This window comes from Neovison vison, chromosome 3 (genome assembly GCF_020171115.1).
Source record: "Neovison vison isolate M4711 chromosome 3, ASM_NN_V1, whole genome shotgun sequence".
NCBI classification, from domain to species: Eukaryota; Metazoa; Chordata; class Mammalia; order Carnivora; family Mustelidae; genus Neogale; species Neogale vison.
In genome coordinates this window covers 14,622,792-14,644,454 of record NC_058093.1, presented here as the reverse complement: position 1 = coordinate 14,644,454, position 21,663 = coordinate 14,622,792, and the positions used below count along the sequence as shown (strand labels likewise).

At 39.3% G+C, this 21,663-nt stretch overlaps 1 protein-coding gene across 1 annotated transcript in view; it reads left to right on the top strand.

Moving 5' to 3' along the window:
- The first annotated feature begins 5,707 nt into the window (after positions 1-5,707).
- ICA1L (islet cell autoantigen 1 like) overlaps positions 5,708-21,663 on the top strand; it is a 76,612-nt gene continuing 60,656 nt past the window's right edge. Inside the window, exons 1-2 of the mRNA XM_044241335.1 lie at positions 5,708-5,952; positions 14,357-14,507. Coding sequence (XP_044097270.1) covers positions 14,482-14,507 — 26 coding nt within the window. The 5' untranslated portion in view covers positions 5,708-5,952; positions 14,357-14,481. The remainder of the gene's footprint in view (positions 5,953-14,356; positions 14,508-21,663) is intronic.

The window sequence follows — 21,663 nt, the reverse complement described above, 5'->3', positions numbered from 1 at the left end:
ATTTGGATGTATCTGAGTTTAGTGCTCAAGCTCTTAACTACAGCGTATATATTCTGCCAATTGTTAAGTCATTCATAAGAATGATATTTTTATAAGTGAAGAACAAGTTTGAAGATGTTTTTACCTATGTAAGAGAAAGGTTATATATAAATCTAAGTGACATTCATTGTTACCAAATTACCATAATGTTGTGTTCAGCTTTGCATGTTTTGGGGTTTAAAATTAATTTCAATTTTAGTGTACTACTAAGTGTATTAACATAATATCATACAGTGTTCTTTAAAGACCCATTTCTTTTCATATGGGAATTATATATGAGGAAAAGGTAACTGTAGAAATATCTATAGCCAATTATGGTGTATAGCCAATTAATGATGGAGATAGGACACATGCCTCAGTAATTGGAGATACAGAGAAAGGATTTTGTTAGGTACCATCTGAGAAGGTGAGCAACATCAAACAATTGTATGGATAGTAAAAGTATAGACAACATGCTGGGGAATTACTAAAACCAAATTCAGTTCAGTGATTGTTTTAGGGGGAGGAAATACTTTTTCTTGTAGGTTTATAACATTTCACATTTTAAAAAATCATCCTGGGGCACCTGGGTGGCTCAGTGGGTTAAAAGCCTCTGCCTTCGGCTCAAGTCATGATCCCAGAGTCCTGGGATGGAGCCTCGTATCGGGCTCTCTGCTTAGCAGGGAGCCTGCTTCTTCCTCTCTCTCTGCCTGCTTCTCTGCCTACTTGTGATCTCTGTCTGTCAAATAAATAAATAAAATCTTAAAAAAAAAAATCATCCTAATAATACTGTCTCTAATTCTAGCCTTACCTGAATCAACAAAAATGCTGTATGGTTAAAGAGCACGTTTAGCTTGCCCTATGTAAGTACTAGTGTAGACATCTGGGAAGATAGCTCTCCATACCCTAACTGCCATGGACCTGTTACTTCTGACTTCCTTGACAAGATCACACAGGTTAAAAGGGAAGTGGAACACCTTAAAGAAATGGAGCTATTTCCATGACATCTGGTTCAGTAGATCCCTAGTCCTTTGTAAGAGTAAATACAAAAGTGTGTAATTCTTGATATGTGTTTTAATATCAATTGAAGTTTTATTTAGTAGATTAACAAGAGCTTTGCTTGATAGTGCAAAAAATCATTGCTGCTTATTGCTCTGGGTCCCAAATTTGTGAAGCCCCACATTCCAAGTCATCTAATTGTTTTTCCTACAGTGGAGGAAAACACTTTATATTAGGATAAACCTGTTGATAGAAAATTAAATAGGGACACCTGCGTGACTCAGATGGTTAAACATCTGCCTTCGGCTTAGGTCATGATGTCCAGGTCCTGGGGTAGAACCCCGTGCCCCGCTCCCAGCTCAGTGGGGAGTCTGCTTCTCCTTTTGCTTCTCCCTCTCCCTCTGCTTCTCCCCTTACCTGTGCTCTCTCAATAAGTAAAATCTTAAAAAAAAAAAAATTAAATAACACATATAAATATTTGCACTTCCAGATGAAATGATATCCTCTCATATAAAAGCATTTTAATAGTGTTAATTCTTTTGTTTCCTAAAAAAGCTTATTTATGAAACACTAAATTTTAACTACTCTGGGTGCCTCATTATATGTTAAGGGACTAGTACAAGGCATTTAAATATTTTTTTTAAAATTTTATTTATTTATTTGACAGAGGGGGAACATAAGCATGGAGAGTGGGAGAGGGAGAAACAGACTTCCTGCCAAGCAGGGAGCCCAATGTGGGGCTTGATCCCAGGACCCTGGGATCATGACCTGAGCTGAAGGTAGCCGCTTAACAACTGAGCCACCCAGGTGCCCCCAAATATTTTCTTATCAATGCAACAGCTAACAAGATCATTAACTCATTCTACAAACATATATAAAGAAAACCCAATTCCTGCCCAGGAGTATCAGTAGCTCGACCTTGTTTGCAGAAGCCATTCTTTTTTTTTTTTTTCTTTTTAAGATTTTTTAATTTATTTGTTTGACAGATAGAGATCACAGGTAGGCAGAGAGAGAGAGAGAGGAGGAAGCAAGCTCCCTGTTGAGCAGAGAGCCCGATGCGGGGCCCGATCCCAGGACCCTGGGACCATGACCTGAGCTGAAGGCAGAGGCTTTAAACCACTGAGCCACCCAGGCGCCTCTGCAGAAACCATTCTTATACTCTGCTACCACTTGCCCACCTTTCTGTGTGACCTGTGAAGGAAATGTAATTATGTATAAATGCTTCATTTTATGGTGACTCGGAGACATTGTGTATCTTCCAGTAATTTTCTCCAAAAGGTGAACGAAACCAACAGGCCTTGACCATAGTCACTACAACTTCTGGTATATTTCTTGGAGGACTTTTGTCTGCTTGAGATTGAGCTGAAGTTTAGTATCTTCTTAAGTTAAACTTTATCCTGTTGGGGGCACTTGCAGTCAGTTGGGCCTCTGCCTTTGACGTGAGTGGTGATCCCATGGTCTGGGGATCAAGCCCCACATGGAGCCCCTCATCGGGTTCCCTGCTCACTAGGGAGCCTGCTTCTCTCCCTCTGCAGCTCTGCCTGCTTGTGCTGTCTCCCTCTGTCAAACGGACGAATAAAATCTTTAAAAAAATAGAAGTTCATCCTATTGGAAGAAGCGTTTTCTAAAATACCCCAAGAAACTTAACATGTGCATAGTAATATTCTGAAAGTCATTTTCTTACCATATTAGAATCATTTATTCTTTGGGAAGAAAGGTGTTCAACTCTTTTTAGATATTTTATACAGTATCCTTCAGTTGTCAATTAGCTGTCTTTGCTTCTGTTCACTTACTGATTGAATAAACTCATTCAGAACGCAGTATGTACTAGGCTCTGTGTTTAAGAGGTAAAGCTCCCAAAATGCATAGGCATTTTACTTTGGAGGAGCTCAACATCCAATGAGGAAGACAGGCAGAAAAATAATTACAATTGTTGAGAGCAGAAATATGTCCTTAGGAGGGATGCCAAACTTACCATGAGTGAGTCAGGAAAGGCTGAGGAAGTACAGCACTCATCCTTACTGCCAAATGCTAATTCTTAACCCTTCTAAGAAGGGTCTGGACTTGAAGAATCAGGAAAGCTGTGGACTCTTTCTGAGGTTGTCCCCAAGGGTTAATGAGGTTGAAATTCAGAAAGCTAAAGCTTATTTTTCAGAGACCCGTTTCTCCCTAATCAGCTGTTGTGTGTTTACAGACCCCGTTGACAAATTAACTAGGGAGACCTAGGCTAGAAGTCACGGATATGGTTCCAGCCTATGAACAGCAAGGCCCTATTTTCCTTACCCTAGATAATGAGCCCAAGAGCCCCTCCAGTTTATCCCGGCTTTCTTGGAGAAAACCCATAGTCCCTTTCCTGGTCTTAAGATGTCTGATAGCAGGGACTGAATTTTGCCTCATTTTAAGTCTCCACCAGGAGTACAGGATGTATGTTACACATTTGCTCAGTAAGCATGCTCCATCTTTCCTCATGAATAACCCTAAGTTTTCACCACACTTTTCATCAATATATATGTAATCTGAACCCCTGTTGTTATAAAAAAACTTCCCTTCCCCTTCTAGGTGGCAGATTTGAAGCTTGCCCTATTATGTCTTTTCTTTGGCTGCCTCTAGAACAAACCCTTTTCTTTTGTACATGACGTCTCAGTGATTGGCTTTGCTGTGCTTTGGAGAGTGGAACTTGGGTTTGGTTACATTTCCAAAAAATACTTTCAAAAGACCTCTACCAAAATTTTGCATAGTATTTTAGGTATTCACCCATTCCTTGAAACACCATATATTTCCGGGTTAGAATCCCAGCCTAAAGATCTCTTACTATTTTCAGTCCAAGTTAACTCTAGTATACATAGCCTATTCCTTTTCCTATTCTAAAACCACTTTCAGGTTTTTAAGGTAAGTACTTTGTAATAATATTCTAGAATCTCACTCCGTCTTTCACGATCTTAGAGACTTACAGCTATCACCTGGAGTGTAAGCTTTTTTCCTTCGTAGGCTGTGTCGCAGTTGTAATTCATACTTTGTAAAGCTTTGCTAAAGTGATAGGATATTTTGAGTCACCTTTGAAAAGAAAATTCTTTGAATTTCAATTATCTTCCACCAGAAACAATTCACCTATTTTTATTCTTTAGTTTTTAGGCTCAAATTTTGCCTTTTCCTCTGGAAGACTCATTTATGAGCACAAATTATGGTTATGTATATGTGCATTTGAGGTCAGTTATTAACAGCTGTTAAATTAATCCTCTTTAAACCCTTATCATAAAGAGTTAAATACAGCACGTGAACGGTTACCTCGTGCGGGCACTGGTCCTGAGTAGCGCCCCAGGATTCCGGGATGCCTGAGGCTCCGAAGCACCTGGCCGGGTAGGGGTGACCCCGGGCAGGCCTGGTGGGTGCGGTGTGTTCTCGGAGGTGGCAGGGAGGGACCCGGGCGGAGGACGCTGGGCTTAGAGAAGGAAACCGAGAATGCCTCACGGGTCTCCCGACAGTTCCTTAATTCTGACGTTCCGACCGTTTCGGCGTTTGTTAACCACCTGTCGTTTGGTAAAGACAGACCAGAATGGGTCCCGGAGTTCGTCAAAAAACGGACCGAGAGCCGGACCTCGGCGGGGTTAGGGCAGAGCCCGAAAGGGCGAGAACGCGGACGCCAGACCGAGACGCCGAGGGCAGGGCGGCTTCGGCGCGCGCCAGGCCGCCCGGTTTAAATCTCCCGCCTCCCGCAGCCGGAGCCCGACACCTCCACGCTCGGGTGCGGAGGGGCACGGGCTGCGGGAGTGGCCCGGCGGCGTCTCGGGGCTCGCGGGCGGCGGCGGCGGCGGGAACGGGTGCCGGGACGGACCTCCGCGCAGCCAAGTGCGACCCGAGGTGGCGGAGGACCGGCGCGTCGCGGCTTCAGCGAGGCGGTGAGAGTCTGCGGCCTCCCGGGGGCCCCCCTCCCTCCCGGCGGCGGTCAGGCCGCGCCCCCCCCACCCCCACCGCCCCCGGCCTACCCGGCCGGAGGCCAAACCCTCGGTTCCCGTGGCGACGCCCTGAGGTGGAGGCGCGGCGGGAGGTGCACGCCACGCGCGCACGCGGTCTCTCAGGGCCTCGCCGGCCCCTGCGGCCTCCCTCCCGGACGGGGTCCGGGGCCGAGCCCCCCCGGGGCCGAACGGGCCAGGCGTGGTTTTCGGCGGGGCTGGAGCCCCTCCGGACGCAAGGAGCTGCCCTCTGGCGAACGTGCGCAGGAGCCGGAGGCTTGTTCGGGCGATTCCCTGGGAGGTGGAGATCGCTTCCCGCAGAGCAGATGCTCCCAGCCTTTAGATGCTTTCCCTGCTGACCTCCTTTTTCCCTGTTGTGCTTATTTTTATGTCATTATTTTGTATTGGAAATGCCTTCTTTAGAAGGAAGTGGCAAGCGTTTGGCAAAAACAAAACCCAAGTAAATGTGCGGTTTGAGGCGAACTGCGGGATGGCCGAGCTCCGCGGGCTTCCGCGCACCCATGCTCCGGCCTGAGGCGGTGAACCCGGCCGCGGCGCCCCTCGGGCTGGCGGATCACCGGGTCGGGGGCCCGGATGCTGTCAGTGGTCAGATACCTGATGCTCGGAGCAAGATGGAGAGGGGGAAAAACCCGACCTGGCAAGCACCCCGCGATGCTGTGGGTCTGCCAGCAGAGGGGGTGGGATTATTTTTCGTGTCACAGATGATGTTCACGCGCGGAGCGTAAGCCCTGCTGTAAACTGCGGGTCACTGGAAAACAGCTTATCGGGAAGATCACGTTTATCCCCGGCTTTGGATTTTCTCTAAGCGTTTATGTATTGATTTATTAGGTTCAGACTTAGGCAACATACTGTAAGGCGATATTACTTTCATCGTTTTAACATCAGTATTTATCGAGTAGCCACAGGTGCCTCCTCCTTTAGTAGGAGTTAATTACACATGTATGGGCCAAATAAACAACGAATGGTATGTATATACTTTTTATATGATGAAAAATTTTAATCGTTTTATATTTGGCTGTGCCCAGCGTTGACCAATATTCTTTGAAATTTCTGTATTTAATAGTGCAGAATGATTGTGCCTCTAGCCATTGAAATAACTGTGTGCAAGACATTGCTCTAATTATAAGTAATTATAATTGCTAGATAAATCATTATAATTTTAGAGTTAAATGGGTGCTTAGAGCTCAGCCAGTCCAAAGTGGGAAAGCTGAAAATATAAGACTGGTGCCAGCATGAGACTGGTGGGGAAACTAGGGAATCACATTTTTATTAGAAATATTTATTATAGGGCGCCTGGGTGGCTCAGTGGGTTAAGCCTCTGCCTTCGGCTCAGGTCATGATCTCAGGGTCCTGGGATCCAGCCCCACATCAAGGTCTCTGCTCAGCAGGGAGCCTGCTTCCTCCCCTCTCTCTCTTTGCCTGCCTCTCTGCCTACTTGTGCCCTGTCAAATGAATAAATAAAATCTTAAAAAAAAAAGAAATATTTATTATAAAGTAATTAATAAAAATTTATACCAGTGACTGAACTAGTACCAAATATCAAAATATATCAGATATAGAACAGATGATATAAATAGTTTTATTGACACTTTCCGGCTTTGTGATTTCATGTGTGCTATGTCCTACAACTAAAATTTTTGTCTTTGTTGATTTTCTGTATATGTCTGTTTTCTATTTCACAGATTTCTACTCTTATTTTCATTCTGTTTCTTTTATTTTGGTTTAATTTGCTCCTCTTTTTCTAACTTATTAAGGTGGAAAGAAATAATTGATTTTTATACCTTTGTTCCTTTTATATAAGCATTTAAAACTGTAAGTTTTCCTCTAAGCTTGCTTTAGCTAAATCCTACAAGTTTGGAATGTTTTCATTATCATTAAGTTAAAGATACTTCAAAATGTCTCTGTGATTTCTTTGATCCATTATTTATTTAGGCGTGTTACCTTATTTCCAAATATTTTAGAATTTTTAAGGTAGATTGCTGCTGTTGATTCCTAAATTAGTGATGTTGTGGTCAGAAAACATATACAAACCTATGGTCTATAATAGGTTAGTCAAGGTTAGGTTAGGCAAGAAGAAAAAATAAATAAATTTAAAGGTATTGAAATGTTCCAGTTACCCTCAGGGAAAAATGTGTATTCTACTGGTGGTTGGTGGAGTGGCCTAAATGTCAGTTAGGCGAAGCTGGTTGAGAGTGTTGCTCAAACCTTGTATATTCACATTTTTAATGTCTCCTTATTCTGTCAGTTACTCTGGGTGAAGTGGTAAGTCTCAAGTCTCTAATTATGATCATAGGTTTGTCTGTTTCTCTGTTCAGTTATGTCAGGCTTTACCATGGATTTAGTAGTGTTGTTAGTCACATACACTTTTAAGATAGCTGTGTCTTTTTGCCAAATTGACCCTTTTATCATTATGAAATGTCCATTTTTATCCCTGAAAATACTTTTTACATGGATGCCTGTTCTGTCGGACATAAATATAAGCTTAATGTTTGCCTCTTGCCATCTTTTTCCTCTTGTCTGTGTGTTTATGCTTAAAGTGTGTTTTTTATAAACTACAGACTGTTAGGTTGTAGTTGTTTATTCAGTCTCACAACAATTGTTGTGTTTTAATAGTGTTATACAGTCCACTTCTATTTTTCTAACTTTTTTCTGTGTTTGGATAAAGCATATTGGTCTTCTTTTTTCATTTTCTTATTTATTCTTTTGTTCTCTTCCCCTGCTGCCTTTTTGGGTGAACTGAGTTTTTCGAAGAATATCTCTTTTTCTATCTTTTTAGTTAGTCTCTTCATGTTATATTTTTATTGATGATCTTAGAGATTGATTACATATGTGTCTGGAATTTATCACCACTGATTTTCAAACATTCTAGTCCTTCCTGAACAGTTTAAGAGTATTACCCTTTATACTTGGAATTACCATCTTCTCACCTTTTTTGATTTTACCTTCTATATATTTTACTTCTACAAGTGCTCTATATTTTTATTACTTTTAATTTAAAGAATCAGTAATCTTTTAGTGAAATTTAAAGATGCATGTGTATATGTAATGTTTAAAATGTTTAAAATTTCCTTTGTATTTATCAACATATACTTTTTGTGTTCTTTCAGGATTTTATTTAAATTCAAGTTAGTTCACATATAGTGCAGTATTAGTTTCAGGGGTAGAATTTAGTGATTCATCAGTTGCATGTAACACCCAGTGCTCATGACATCACATGCCCTCCTTAATGCCCATCACCCAAGTACCCCATCCCCCACCCACCTCTCCTCCAGCAACCCTCAGTCTGTTCCCTGCATTTAAGAGTCTCTTATAGTTTGCCCCTCTCTCTGTTTTTATCTTATTTTTCCTTCCCTTCCCCTATGCTCATCTGTTTTGTTTCTTAGATTCCACATGGGAGTGAAATCATAAGGTATTTATCTTTCTCTGACTGACTTACTTCGTTTTAGCCTAATATACTCTAGTTCTATCCACATCATTGCAAATGGCAAGATTTCATTCTTTTGGATGGGGGAGTATTATTCTGTTGTGTGTATATAGAGCACATCTTTTCAACATGACCAAGAGGGATTTATTCCTGGGCTGCAGGAATATCCACAAATTTCGGCATCCATAGAACATGTGATACACCACATTAATAAAAGAAAGGATAAGAACCATATGATCCTCTTAATAGATGAAGAAAAAGCATTCAACAAAATACACCATCCTTTCTTGATAAAAATCCTTAAGAAAATGCCTCTCCCTCTCTTCCCCACTCTGCTCTCTCGATAGCTCTCGTTCTTTCAAATAAAATCTTTTTAAAGTGGGGAGAGGGGGTGCCTGGGTGGCTCAGTTGGTTAAGTGTCTGCCTTGGGCTTAGGTCATGATCCCAGAGTCCTCTGAATTTTTTATGTTTTTGAAAATTGATGACTTGAAACCATTTACTTTGTAGCTCATTTTCTTCAATAGAGATATATAAAATAATGGTGTACCTTTATGATGATGTCTTCAGTGGATGAATTATGTTAAGATAGGGTTGCCTGGGTGGCTCAGTCATTTAAGTGTCTGTTTCTTGGTTTTGGTTCAGGTCATGACTTTGGGGTTGTGAGTTCTAGCCCCATGTCAGGCTTCACACTCACTGGGGAGTTGGCTTGAGGATTCTCTCTCTCCCTCTCTCTCTGGCCATTCGTCCCTACCCCCCACTCCCCCACCCCCAGCTCATGTGCCTTTACTCTCTCTCTCTCTCAAATAAATAGATAAATCTTTTTAAAAATATGGTAAGGGAATTCCAAATTATGAACAATAAAAATTATTATAAAAACAATTTTTATCTATAAGGTTGAGAAAAATTAGAAATTCAATAACAGTATGCTGAGTTGCAGTGAACAAGCACTTTCCCCCATTACTGGTGGGCATAAAAATCAGTACAATGTTTATGGAGGTCAATTTAGGAAGATAACATATTTTAAATGCATATACCCTTTGATTCAGCCAACATACTTCCAGGATTTTATCCTATAGATAAACTTGCATGTATCTTAAATAATACATATACGTTTCTTATTTTTTATTCAGCATGGTTTAATAATATTCCAGAAACAATCTTTAAATATCCATCAGTAGTATACCATTTTAGTAAATTATAACACATCCATTAAATGGAATGTTAAATATCCATTAAAATTATATTCCCCTATGTAGAAAATTCCATGTCATATTCTTTTTCTTTTCCTTCCTACCTTCCCTCCTTTCTTTTTTAAGATTTTAGGTAATTAACAGAGCACAAGCAGGGGCAACAGCAGTGGGAGAAGGAGAAGCAGGCTCCCTGATGAGCAGGGAGCCCTACTGGGAACTCGATCCCAGAACTCTGGGATCATGACCTGAGCCAAAGGCAGATGCTTAACTGATTTAGCCACCCAGATGCCCCCAAGTTGTATTCTTTTTCACTCCACATTGTACACAGTACTCCCTTGTATCCATTGTCTAATGTTGCTGAGGAGATGTCTGAGGCCAGCATAAATTATTTAATTTGTAGGTGACTTTGTTTCTTCTAGATCCTAAAAGCATCCTTTTTCCATCCTTAAAATTTGGCAACATTCCATAGATATATATTTAAGATATATATATATTTAAGATATATATCTTAAATCTTGATCATTTCTTTTTAATTTTTCCTGATACATAATAAGATCTTTCAGTTTTTCACTTCTATATCCTTGAATATTTTGGCTGTTTCATATTGTTTGTCTCCCTAAGAATATTACTTATGTTAGATTTCAATTGTTTATCTTACAAATCTATCATCTTTGTTCTGACTACTTTGTTAGAGTCTAACCACCTTTATTTTGTCATATTCATTCTGAATGATTTTCCTTGGCTTGTCATCCTTATTATTAACTTGGCTTTCTGAAGTATCTTTTCTACTTGGAGTTGTTTCTAATATGACTTCAAGTACTATGGTATTTTTTCTTTTTCTCTTTTCATCTTTTGTTTGTTTCAGCTCTTTTTAAAAATCCGTTTTACGGAGTTATGTTCTATTTATTTGATACAAAGCGGTTCTTCTTTAAAATTCTATTTTATGAAGCAGCTCTTCAAATGTGTGGGTTTTTTTCCCCTCTTTTCCACATTATGATCCCTCCTCCTCTTATGCAGTCTTACACTTTTATGTTATTTATTGTTGAAAAGTTCTGGCCTTCTCTTTGCCCAAAAATGGCATAAGTCATTGGAAAAGCTGCCTTAGAGGCTGAGACAGGAGACTGAACACATTGTCGTGATCTCTCTTCTTTAAACTGGCTGCTTGGTGACACAGTTGTCATATGCTCTCTGTAAGCAGGTTCCCATAACACATGTTAAACATTCGCACCAGACACAGAGCAATGCTGACGTATCTCTGATTGATCTGCTTTACTCTGCTGTGCAGGTTGGCCACTAGCTTACTGTTTCTGTTTCTCTACAGCCATGCTTGGGCTCCTGATGAGGAAAATAAAAAATGTTATGGCAACTGTAAGTTTAGGGAGTTCAGTACATGACACTTCTTGGCTCTTTTGTTCCTTCCTGAGATTGGGACCAATTCAGATGTGGTCGAAAGAGCTCAGTTAGGCAGGTGGAGATAAAATATCAACTTCATTGTTGAGAGAGCTGTTGGAAGATATGTATGGTATAGGTGGTCTTCTCATTTGTCTGTCCCCAGCCCAGACTTGGAGTAGCCCACCCAAGGGATACTTTGGATCTTTGTAATAGATTTGTTTACCTAAGACTTTTGATAAATTAGCTCTCCCCACTCAAAAATTGCAGACCAATGGTGAACTCACCAGTCAGGTTTCTCACTTAAGGGGTAAAGGGGCAAGACACTAGGAAGATTTATGGAAAGTCTGTCCTCACGGAAACTAGAAGAAAAGAGACATCCCCACCTTAAACACCATGATCTCTTCTTTAGTAGTCTTCTCTGCCAGGCTGTGATAGGGAGATAGGTACCAAGTAGAATGCTGTCCGCTTTCTCCCTAAGTCTGGCTGCTATGTCTTTAAGGACTCATGTTTTCAAGTTAGTGATTGATTATGGGGAAGTGTTCTTCAGGACCCACTCAATTTGCCAAAACTGAATCTGTTTGAGATTAGAGGAGATGCATCGCAGATTGGACATCCTCTTTAAATATGATGCAAAACCTGGTAGCTGAGATTTATTTGTTGGAATCAATATTGTTCAGATGTGGCTATTTTGCACAGGGGTTTCCTTCTCTAATTTTGGTTCTGTTTTGGCCAGCAAAAGAAATTATGCAAACATGCATGCATTTCCCCCTCTTTCCCAGAAGCTTTTAACCTTTTAAATCCTTGCTCATCTAACAGATGAACATACTTTTCTTACATTTGTGCATCTTGAGTTACAAGAGATTAGATAACATTTTTGTGTATTCGTTGCATCTTTGAAGTTCTTTTGTGAATTGCCTATTCTTGTTTTGTCCTTATCTTTCAAATGGTGTTTGTCTTTTCACTTATGAAAAGTGAGTTCTCTAATTTAAATTAGAGTTCTCTAATTTAAAAATAAAGGAGCTCCTGGGTGGCTCAGTTGGCTAAGCATTTGCTTTCCACTTGGGTCCTGGGATTGGGTCCTGCATTGGGCCCCCTGCTCAATGGGGGTTTACCTTTCCCTCTCCCTCTGTGCTCGCTTTCTCAAGTAAATAAATAAAATCTTTAAAAAAAAGTTTTTTCTTATTTCTATCTTACCTTGTCTAGACATTTCTTTTCAAAATTTGCTTATGTTCCATTTGTTATATTGGAGAGGGCATGGATTGCATGGAGCACTGGGTGTGGTGCAAAAACAATGAATACTGTTACGCTGAAAAGAAATTTTAAAAAATCTATCTGGAAAGGAAAAGTTAAATTTTTAAATTATTTTTTAAATATTTTATTAAAGTTGTATATGACCCTTTAGCAGTCAAATATTCAAGGATTATAATGCATAAAGGCAACCTTCCCATTCCTGTTCAAGTTCTGATCTCCACTGGCATCTACCTTCAACCTATTTCCGCTGGTATGCTCCCCCACCTCTAAATTCTGTTTATATGTAGATTTTTAAAATATTTTATTTTTAAGTAATCTCTACACGTAACATGAGGCTCAAACTTCGAGCCCTGAGATCAAGAGTCACACCCTCTACTGACTGTACCAGCCAGATACCACTATATGCTGATATTTGATTTATTGATTTAAGGCATTATCTACCTTAAATGGCAGATCAAGAATTAGCTACACTTCACCGCTGTTACCACTTGTCCTTCCCCAGTATAGATACAATACTGTTTTTGTTACATCCAATTAGTGTTCATGTCGTTGTGAACAATCAATTTTTTTTTAAAGATTTTGTTTATTCATTTGAGTGAAAGAGAGAGAGTACAGGCAGGGAGAGAGTCAGCGGGAGAGGCAGACTCCCCACTGAGCAAGGAGCCCCACATGGGGCTTGCTCCCAGGACCTTGGGATCATGACAAAAGCAGAAGGCAGACATTTAACCAACTGAGCCCCACAAGGAGTCCACCTAGAGGTCTCTTTTCCAGAGTCTATCTTCCTGCTTAAATTTGAGCTGCTTGTTCCCTTTTTTCCCCCCTAAGATTTTATTTTTAACTAATCTCTACACCCAACATGGGGCTCAAATTCACAACCCCAAGATCAAGAGTTACATGTGCTACTGAGACAGACATGTGCCCCTGAGCTACTTTTCTATGCATCCTGAGCCTTTCCTTTGTTGCTCTTCCAGGTTGGATTTTGGTCTTCCATATTACATTTCTACTTTTGAAGAATCTCTTTTTCTGACTCCCAATAATTTGTACATAATCTACTTTTTCTCTTAAAACTTCTAGGATCTTCTTACACCCAGTTTCCTGAAAGTTCACAATGATGCATTTTTGGAATAAATCTCTCTTTGGATGGAGATTTAGGTCCTTCAGTTATTTTTCAACCCTCTTATTAAGATCTTAAAAAAAGATTTTATTTATTTATTTGACAGAGACAGACCACGAGAGAGGGAACACGAGCAGTGGGGAGCTGGAGAAGGAGAAGCAGGCTTTCCCACTGAGCTCATGACCTGAGCTGAAGGCAGATGTCCAGGGACTGAGCCACCAAGGCACCCCCTTTTTATTAAATTTTTAAAAAATGTTCAGCTATCCTATCTTTTCCACAAGGGTTCTTTCTTATTCTTTTTAAAAAAGATTTATTTATTTATTTGAGAGAGAGGGAAAGAGAGTGTGAGCAGGGGGAGGAACAGGAGAGGGAGAGAGAATCTCAAGCAGATTCCATGCTGAGCTCAGAGCTCCACATGGGGCTTAATCTCACAACCCTGAGATCATAACCTGAGCTGAAACCAAGAGTCAGACACAACCAACTGTGTCACCCAGAGAACCCTTTCTTATTCTTTTATTATTCCTCTTCGAGAGTACTAGTTACTCTCAAAGTAACTAATTTGTGTTTTCTTTCTATATTTTCTTAATTACCCACAGCTTTTTTCTTTTTTCTATTTGTTGGTTTGGGTCAGAGGTCTTTCTTACTGAAGACTTCCCTCAGATAACTGTTGATCTTTGGATTTTCATTTATATTTAAGAGGAAGACTAGTAAAACTAAGCAGAAGCTTCGTATTTATGACTGAGCTTGTTAGTGGCATATTTTGCTCTACAGCGAATAGGCAAAGATTCATCCTTTTATAATGTCCAAATGACATACTCCTTTACTCTGGAGCTTTTAATTCTTTCCAGAGAAAAGATGTTACAGTCTTTCCTAAGGAATGGAAAGGGTTGTGTGTGTGGGGTGAGGGATGCTTTGCTACTGGTGAGCAAAGGATGGAAAAATCACTTGACATTCAAAGTTCTGTATGTAGACTTTCACTTTATCATTTTGTTTTTAGGTTGAGTCTTCTGCTGTGTTGTCTTGCCCCAGTCCAGAACGTTCTTGGTTCAATTCTTCAACCCCCATTGAGTGACCCAGATTAGAAAGGGACCTCGGGGTCCAGCCAGCTGTATACAGACTTCAATGAATCCTTCTTCTGCTTCCAAATGGTACGTCTTTCGATATTCTTAAGGTAATTAACTCATTGTTTATCAGCATTCCTCTGTTAAAGCTTAGGGGACAACTTCCTCTCCAATGTATTGAAGTCTCTCATCTGCTCTTGTCATTGTACTGACTGTTTTTGTACTTATGAGTTAATGGCTTACATTTTTGTTTTATTCTTTTACTGTTATTTTAGTGGATTAGGGAAGCGAAAGCAGTTAAGTGCATGGGGTCAATCTGCATTTTTAACAGGGTACCCTGTTTTTTAATACTCTGTTTTTAATAACCTCTTCCAGGTTATTTCTTAACTTGAGCTTTAAAATTAAGTCAGTTAAATAAATTTCATATTTCATGTTTTAAAAGTTTACATCCAGGGCACCTGGGTTGCTCAGTCTGTTAAGTGTCTGCCTTTGGCTCAGGTCATGATCCCAGGGTCCTGGGATCGAGTCCCACATCAGACTCCTGGCTCCATGGGGAGCCCGCTTCTCCCTTCCCCTCTGCCTGCTATTCTGCTTGCTTTTATTCTCTCTGTCAAATAAATGAAATTTTAAAAAAATTAAAAATTTATATCCTATGTATTTTTGTTTATTTAGAAGCTATATGTAATAACTTCTCAGCCTTTTGGCTAAGATCAAGTATATTTATAGGTTGTATGTAATAATTAAAAGAATGTCTTATACTTGCATTCAACTTTATTTTTTTTAAGTAAAGTCTGTGCCTAATGTGGGGCTTGGACTCACAACCCTGAGATCAAGAGTTGCATGTTCTACCAAATGAGCCAGCCAGGCACCCCACAACTTTGTATTTTTCAAAGCAGTTTTGCATATGTTATCCCATTTGGTTTTCATGAGAGGCTCTGCACTTGGGAAGGTTGGGCATAGCAAAGGACTGGAAATATGCAGTGAAGTTGGAAATATTCTTAAGTTTCATTGGAGATTAGCTCTAATATCTTTTTAACACAAAAATTTAATTTTTGATACTTTAAACTATTAAAAAGATTCTTTCAAAAATAAAACTTCTTCTGTAGTTTACTTCCTCTTCCTTAACTTATTAAGATTAAAAAAAAATTTTTTTAAGTAATCTCCACACCAAGTGTGGAGCTTGAACTCATGACTTTGAGATCAAGTCATATGCTTCACTGATGGCCAGCGAGGTGCCTCTTTAGTTACTGTTGTTTCTTATTTTTTAATTAAAAAAATTTATTTAAGTAATCTCTACACCCAATATGGGTCTTGAACGCATGACCCCGAGATCAAGAGTCACACTCCCTACTGACTGAGCCAGCCAGAGCCCCTCTTAATATACTGTTTATGGTTTGAATGGTCTTACTGACTCCATTAATATTTTTCAAGTTTTGCTTTCCAATAATCTATTTTAAATGCTCTCTGTTCTTTATGAAATGATATTAAAATGATATAAGTAAATTATATTTCTATAGTAAATTCTTTTTTTTAAAAAGATTTTATTTATTTATTTGACAGAGAGAGATCACAAGTAGGTAAAGAGGCAGGCAGAGAGAGAGAGAGAGAGAGGAAAGCAGGCTTTCCACTCAGCAGAGAGCCCGATGCGGGACTCGATCCCAGGACCCTGGGATCATGACCTGAGCCGAAGGCAGCGGCTTAACCCACTGAGCCACCCAGGCGCCCCTATTTCTATAGTAAATTCTTAAGCAGAAAGTCTGATAAGTAGATAATCTTGAAGCATCACTTTTGGAAAAAATGAGCTCTGATCTGTTTTGGTTGTTTTTTTTTTTTTTCCAATTTATTTATTTTCAGAAAAACAGTATTCATTATTTTTTCACCACACCCAGTGCTCCATGCAAGCGTGCCCTCTATAATACCCACCACCTGGTACCCCAACCTCCCCCCCCCCACTTCAAACCCCTCAGATTGTTTTTCAGAGTCCATAGTCTCTCATGGTTCACCTCCCCTTCCAATTTGCCCAAAAGCACATACCCTCCCCAATGTTTTGGTTTTTTTTAACTTCTTTACAGACTAAAATTACACTGACTACTGAAATTATAGACTATTTCTATAAAAATAAATTTTATGGTAACTAGAAATTCAAATGGAGTTTGCAATCAGAACTTGTTAATTTTGTTAATATCTCTCTCTCGTCGTCATTCTTGTAAGCAACACCAATTTTTATGTACCTAGCTAGTTCCTGAAAACCTATAGGTTTTTCGAAGTGGGTTACCTGAAAATTAGGAACTAAATATTGTATATTTCACTTAACTCACTATAAGGTAGGAGACATCTTGAATCAACATTTTTCCCGCCTTCAAAATGGAAAAGAACTGTGCTTGTGGAGTCAGAAGATCTGGATTGTGTTAAGTATCAAGATGTTCTTTTGAGAAATTTCGCTCAATTTCACAGATCCTCAGTGATCTCTATAAAACTGGAATAATGAAATCTAACATTTGTAGCTTTTGGGGTTATTATAAGGATCAAAGGTGATGAAGTGTGTGACAATTTAAAAAATTGTCAAGAGTTCTACAAGTGTAATTATTATTTTAGTATGTAGTAATGCTAAGATTATCAGAAACATCTAGATATAGGTATCATAAGCCTCCCCTAAGACTTTAACTTCTGTATAATTTTGAATTCTTGTAGAAAAATGATTAAACTCAAATAAATATAATCTTTAAAAAAATCTAGATTAAAGGGGCACCTGGGTGACTCAAGTCGTTGAGCATCTGCCTTCAGCTCAGCTCATGGTCCCAGAGTCCTGAGACAAGTCCCACATTGGGCCCCCTGCTCAGAAAGGGTCTGCTTTTCCTCTCCCTCTCTCTTTCTCTCAAGTAAATAAATAAAAATCTTTTTTAAAATGATTAAACTCTAGCCATTTTATAAGACTATTTGGTTACAGAGCACCTGAGTGGCTCAGTTGTTAAGTGTCTGCCTTCAGCTCAAGTTGTGTCCTGAACCCAGGATCCTGGGATCAAGCCCTGCATTGGGCTCCCTGCTGGGTGGGAAGCGTGTTTCTCCCTCTCTCAATCCCCCTACTTGTGTTCCCTCTTTTGCTGTGTCTCTCTTGGTCAAATAAATAAAATCTTAAAACAAAACAAAAATGTATTTAAATAAGAATATTTGGTCAAGCTGGTAACCTCTCTGTGGGCAACCTACCTTCTTAGTACAGGATCTCTCTGTCTGTGATTGAATGGCAAGTATTGTCTTCTATTTTAGATAAACACAGCTCTATATTTATTTTAACTGCTTTTCTCAGGTCAGTGCCTTATTGATGTTATGATTGGCGTGCCAAGTTGTAGCACCCAGAACAAAGCCAGCATTTAATGTACATTAGAAACTGACTTCCTTATTGAGACTACTTAGAAATTTCAGCTAATTTAGTTCTACACTAATTCTAGTGTCCATTTTATTTATTAATCTTTTTTTAATATTTTAATGGCATTATTTATTATTGTCAGTTATATTGATAGAATTCCAATCAATTTCTCAATTTATTGCTGAAAACATGACTTTTTATTATTTTTTAATTTTTTTGTATTTATTTATTTTTTTTCAATTTATTTATTTTCAGAAAAACATTATTCATTATTTTTTCACCACACCTAGTGCTCCATGCAAGCCATGCCCTCTATAATACCACCACCTGGTACCCCAACCTCCCACCCCCCCGCCACTTCAAACCCCTCAGATTGTTTTTCAGAGTCCATAGTCTCTCATGGTTCACTTCCCCTTCCAATTTACCCAAATTCCCTACTCCTCTCTAATGCCCCTTGTCCTCCCTGCTATTTGTTATGCTCCACAAATAAGTGAAACCATATGATAATTGACTCTCTCTGCTTGACTTATTTCACTCAGCATAATCTCTTCCAGTCCCGTCCATGTTGCTACAAAAGTTGGGTATTCATCCTTTTTGATGGAGGCATAATACTCCATAGTGTATATGGACCACAAGGGACTATCCACCAAGATGATCTAACAATTGTAAATATCTATGCTCCCAATATGGGAGCAGCCAATTACTTAAGAAAACTGTTAATCAAGATAAAGAGTCATATTGATATGAATACACTAATCGTAGGAGATCTTAACACGCCTCTTTCAGAATTAGACAGATCATCGAAGCAGAAAATCAATAAAGAAACAAGAGCATTGAATGACACATTGGACTAGATGGACCTCATAGATATATACAGAACATTCCACCCTAAAACAACAGAATACTCATTCTTCTCAAGTGCACACGGAACCTTCTCCAGAATAGACCACATACTGGGTCACAAATTAGGACTCAACCGATACCAAAAAACTGAGATTATTCCCTGTATATTCTCAGATCACAATGCTTTGAAACTGGAGCTCAATTACAAGGAAAAGTTCCAAAGGAACTCAAACACCTGGAAGCTAAAGACCACCTTGCTTAAGAATGGTTGGATCAACCAGGAGATCAAAGAAGAACTGAAACAATTCATGGAAACCAATGAGAATGAAGACACTTCGGTCCAAAACCTATGGGATACAGCAAAGGCGGTCCTAAGGGGAAAATACATAGCCATCCAAGCCTCGCTCAAAAAAATTGAAAAATCCAGAACACACCAGCTGTCTTTACACCTTAAAGAACTGGAGGATCAACAACAAATCAGACCAACTCCACACATAAGAAGGGAAATCATCAAGATTAGAGCTGAGATCAATGAGGTAGAAACCAGAGATACAGTAGAACGTATCAATGAAACTAGAAGCTGTTTTGTTTTTTTTTTTTTAAAGATTATTTATTTATTTATTTATTTGACAGAGAGAAATCACAAGTAGGCAGAGAGGCAGGCAGAGAGAGAGAGAGAGGGAAGCAGGCTCCCTGCTGAGCAGAGAGCCCGATGCGGGACTCGATCCCAGGACTCTTGAGATCATGACCTGAGCCGAAGGCAGCGGCTTAATCCACTGATCCACCCAGGCGCCCTAGAAGATGGTTTTTTGAAAAAATCAATAAGATCGATAAGCCACTGACTACACTAATCCAAAAGAAAAGAGAGAAAGCCCAAATTCATAAAATTATGAATGAAAAGGGAGAGATCACAACTAACACCAAGGAAGTAGAAACAATCATCAGAAGTTATTACGAACAGTTATATGCCAATAAGCTTATCAACCTAGATGAAATGGATGCATTCCTGGAAAAATATAAACTACCAACATTGAACCAGGAAGAAATCGACAACCTGAATAGACCGATATCTAATAACGAGATTGAATCAGTGATCAAAAACCTCCCAAAAAACAAGAGCCCAGGACATGACGGATTCCCTGGGGAATTCTACCAAACCTTCAAAGAAGAAATAACACCTATTCTCCTGAAGCTGTTTCAAAAAATTGAAGCAGAAGGAAAACTTCCAGACTCTTTCTATGAAGCCAGCATTACCCAAACCAGGCAAAGACCCTACCAAAAAGGAGAATTTCAGACCAATAACACTGATGAATATGGATGCTAAGATTCTCAACAAGATCCTAGCCAACAGGATCCAACAGCACATTAAAAAGATTATCCACCATGATCAGGTGGGATTCATCCCTGGACTACAAGGATGGTTCAACATTCGCAAATCAATCAATGTGATACAACAAATTACTGTGAGAAGAGAGAAGAACCACATGGTCCTCTCAATTGATGCAGAAAAAGCATTTGACAAAATCCAGCATCTGTTCCTGATTATTTATTAATCTTATTTTTAAAAAGATTTTATTTATTTGAGAAAGAGATCACATGTGGGGATTGAGGGAGAGCAGGAGGCAAGGGAGAAGCACACTCCCCACTGAGCAGAGAGCCTGAAAGACCAAAGTAGGGCTCGATCCCAAGACCAGGAAATCATGACCTGAGCCAAAGGAAGACGCTTAACTGACTAAGCCACCCAGGTGTCCCTTTTGTATTTATTAATTTCAATTACTCTAGTCCTGTAATGCTTCTGGTATCTCAGTAACCAAACTATGTTTGGCTAAACAATAGTTAATTTATGTATTTGAAAAGATTCATGTTTATAACTTTTATGCAATTCTAATCAAATACTGAAGCTGATGCTTTATATAGAATATATTCTTTAGGGCAGTTTCAGGGCAGATTCTCAATCTGTGACTTGATAGTCTTTCATATCTGTAGTCCTTGTTAATCTTTTTCTTAAAGATTTTATTTATTTGAGAGAGGATGAGAGAGAGAGAGAGATCATGACGGCAGGGAGGGTTAGAGGGAGAAGCAGATTCTCCACCAAGCACAGAGACTGATGCGGGACTTGATCCTGGGACTCCAGGATCATGACCTGATTCAAAGGCAGTTGCTTAACCAACTGAGCCACCCAAGGTCCCTGTAGTCCCTAATAAATTTAATGGGCTTCAGTTTATCTCCATCCAAGAAAGGGGGCAAATAAACTTAATCTACTCATTGGCCAAAACTAAAAACCATTCCCAAGTTAATGGACAGTTGATGAAAGATTAGTCAGGTAGTATCTTTAAAAATTATATATTTTATATATATATAAAACACATATATAATATATATAATGTATGTGTACATATATGTGTGTATACATATATATACATGCATATGAACAAAGATAGGCATTGTCTTATTACAAACAGTAAACCTTAAAGAGACTTATGATTCCTTATAATTTTGAGAATCATGGTCTAGGTCAGGGGTTTGTAAACTTTTTTTTTTTTTTTTTTTTTTTTTTGGTAAAAGGCCATATAGTCAGTAAGTACAGCTTTGTGGACCATGCAATCTGGTGGATCTACTTATGTCTGCTGTTGTAGCAAAAAAGCATCTCAGAACTCATTTTTTCTCTGCAGACCAGTTTTGCAGTCAGCCTAGATCCCTGACTTGAGTTGAGATGTGTTCTTGGATGAGCAGATCATTTGTGCACAAACCACATTCTTCAGAGATGAGTTAGATTACATTGGTGAACTTGAGATCTTTTTATTAGGTTGAACCATCTGAAATTGCTCATTTTGTAGGTCAAAAATGGTCTAATGTTACCAAGTTCATATTGTTCAGTCACCTTATTAATGAAAATTTCAATAAGCACAGTGTATTGCTAATGTACTGGTGAATGATTTTGTAACAAATGAGTATAAAAAATACTCTAATCCCCTTACAGCACTGCTGAGAGAATTAATGTCAGCTTTTCACTCTGACTCTGTATAGAATGTGTTT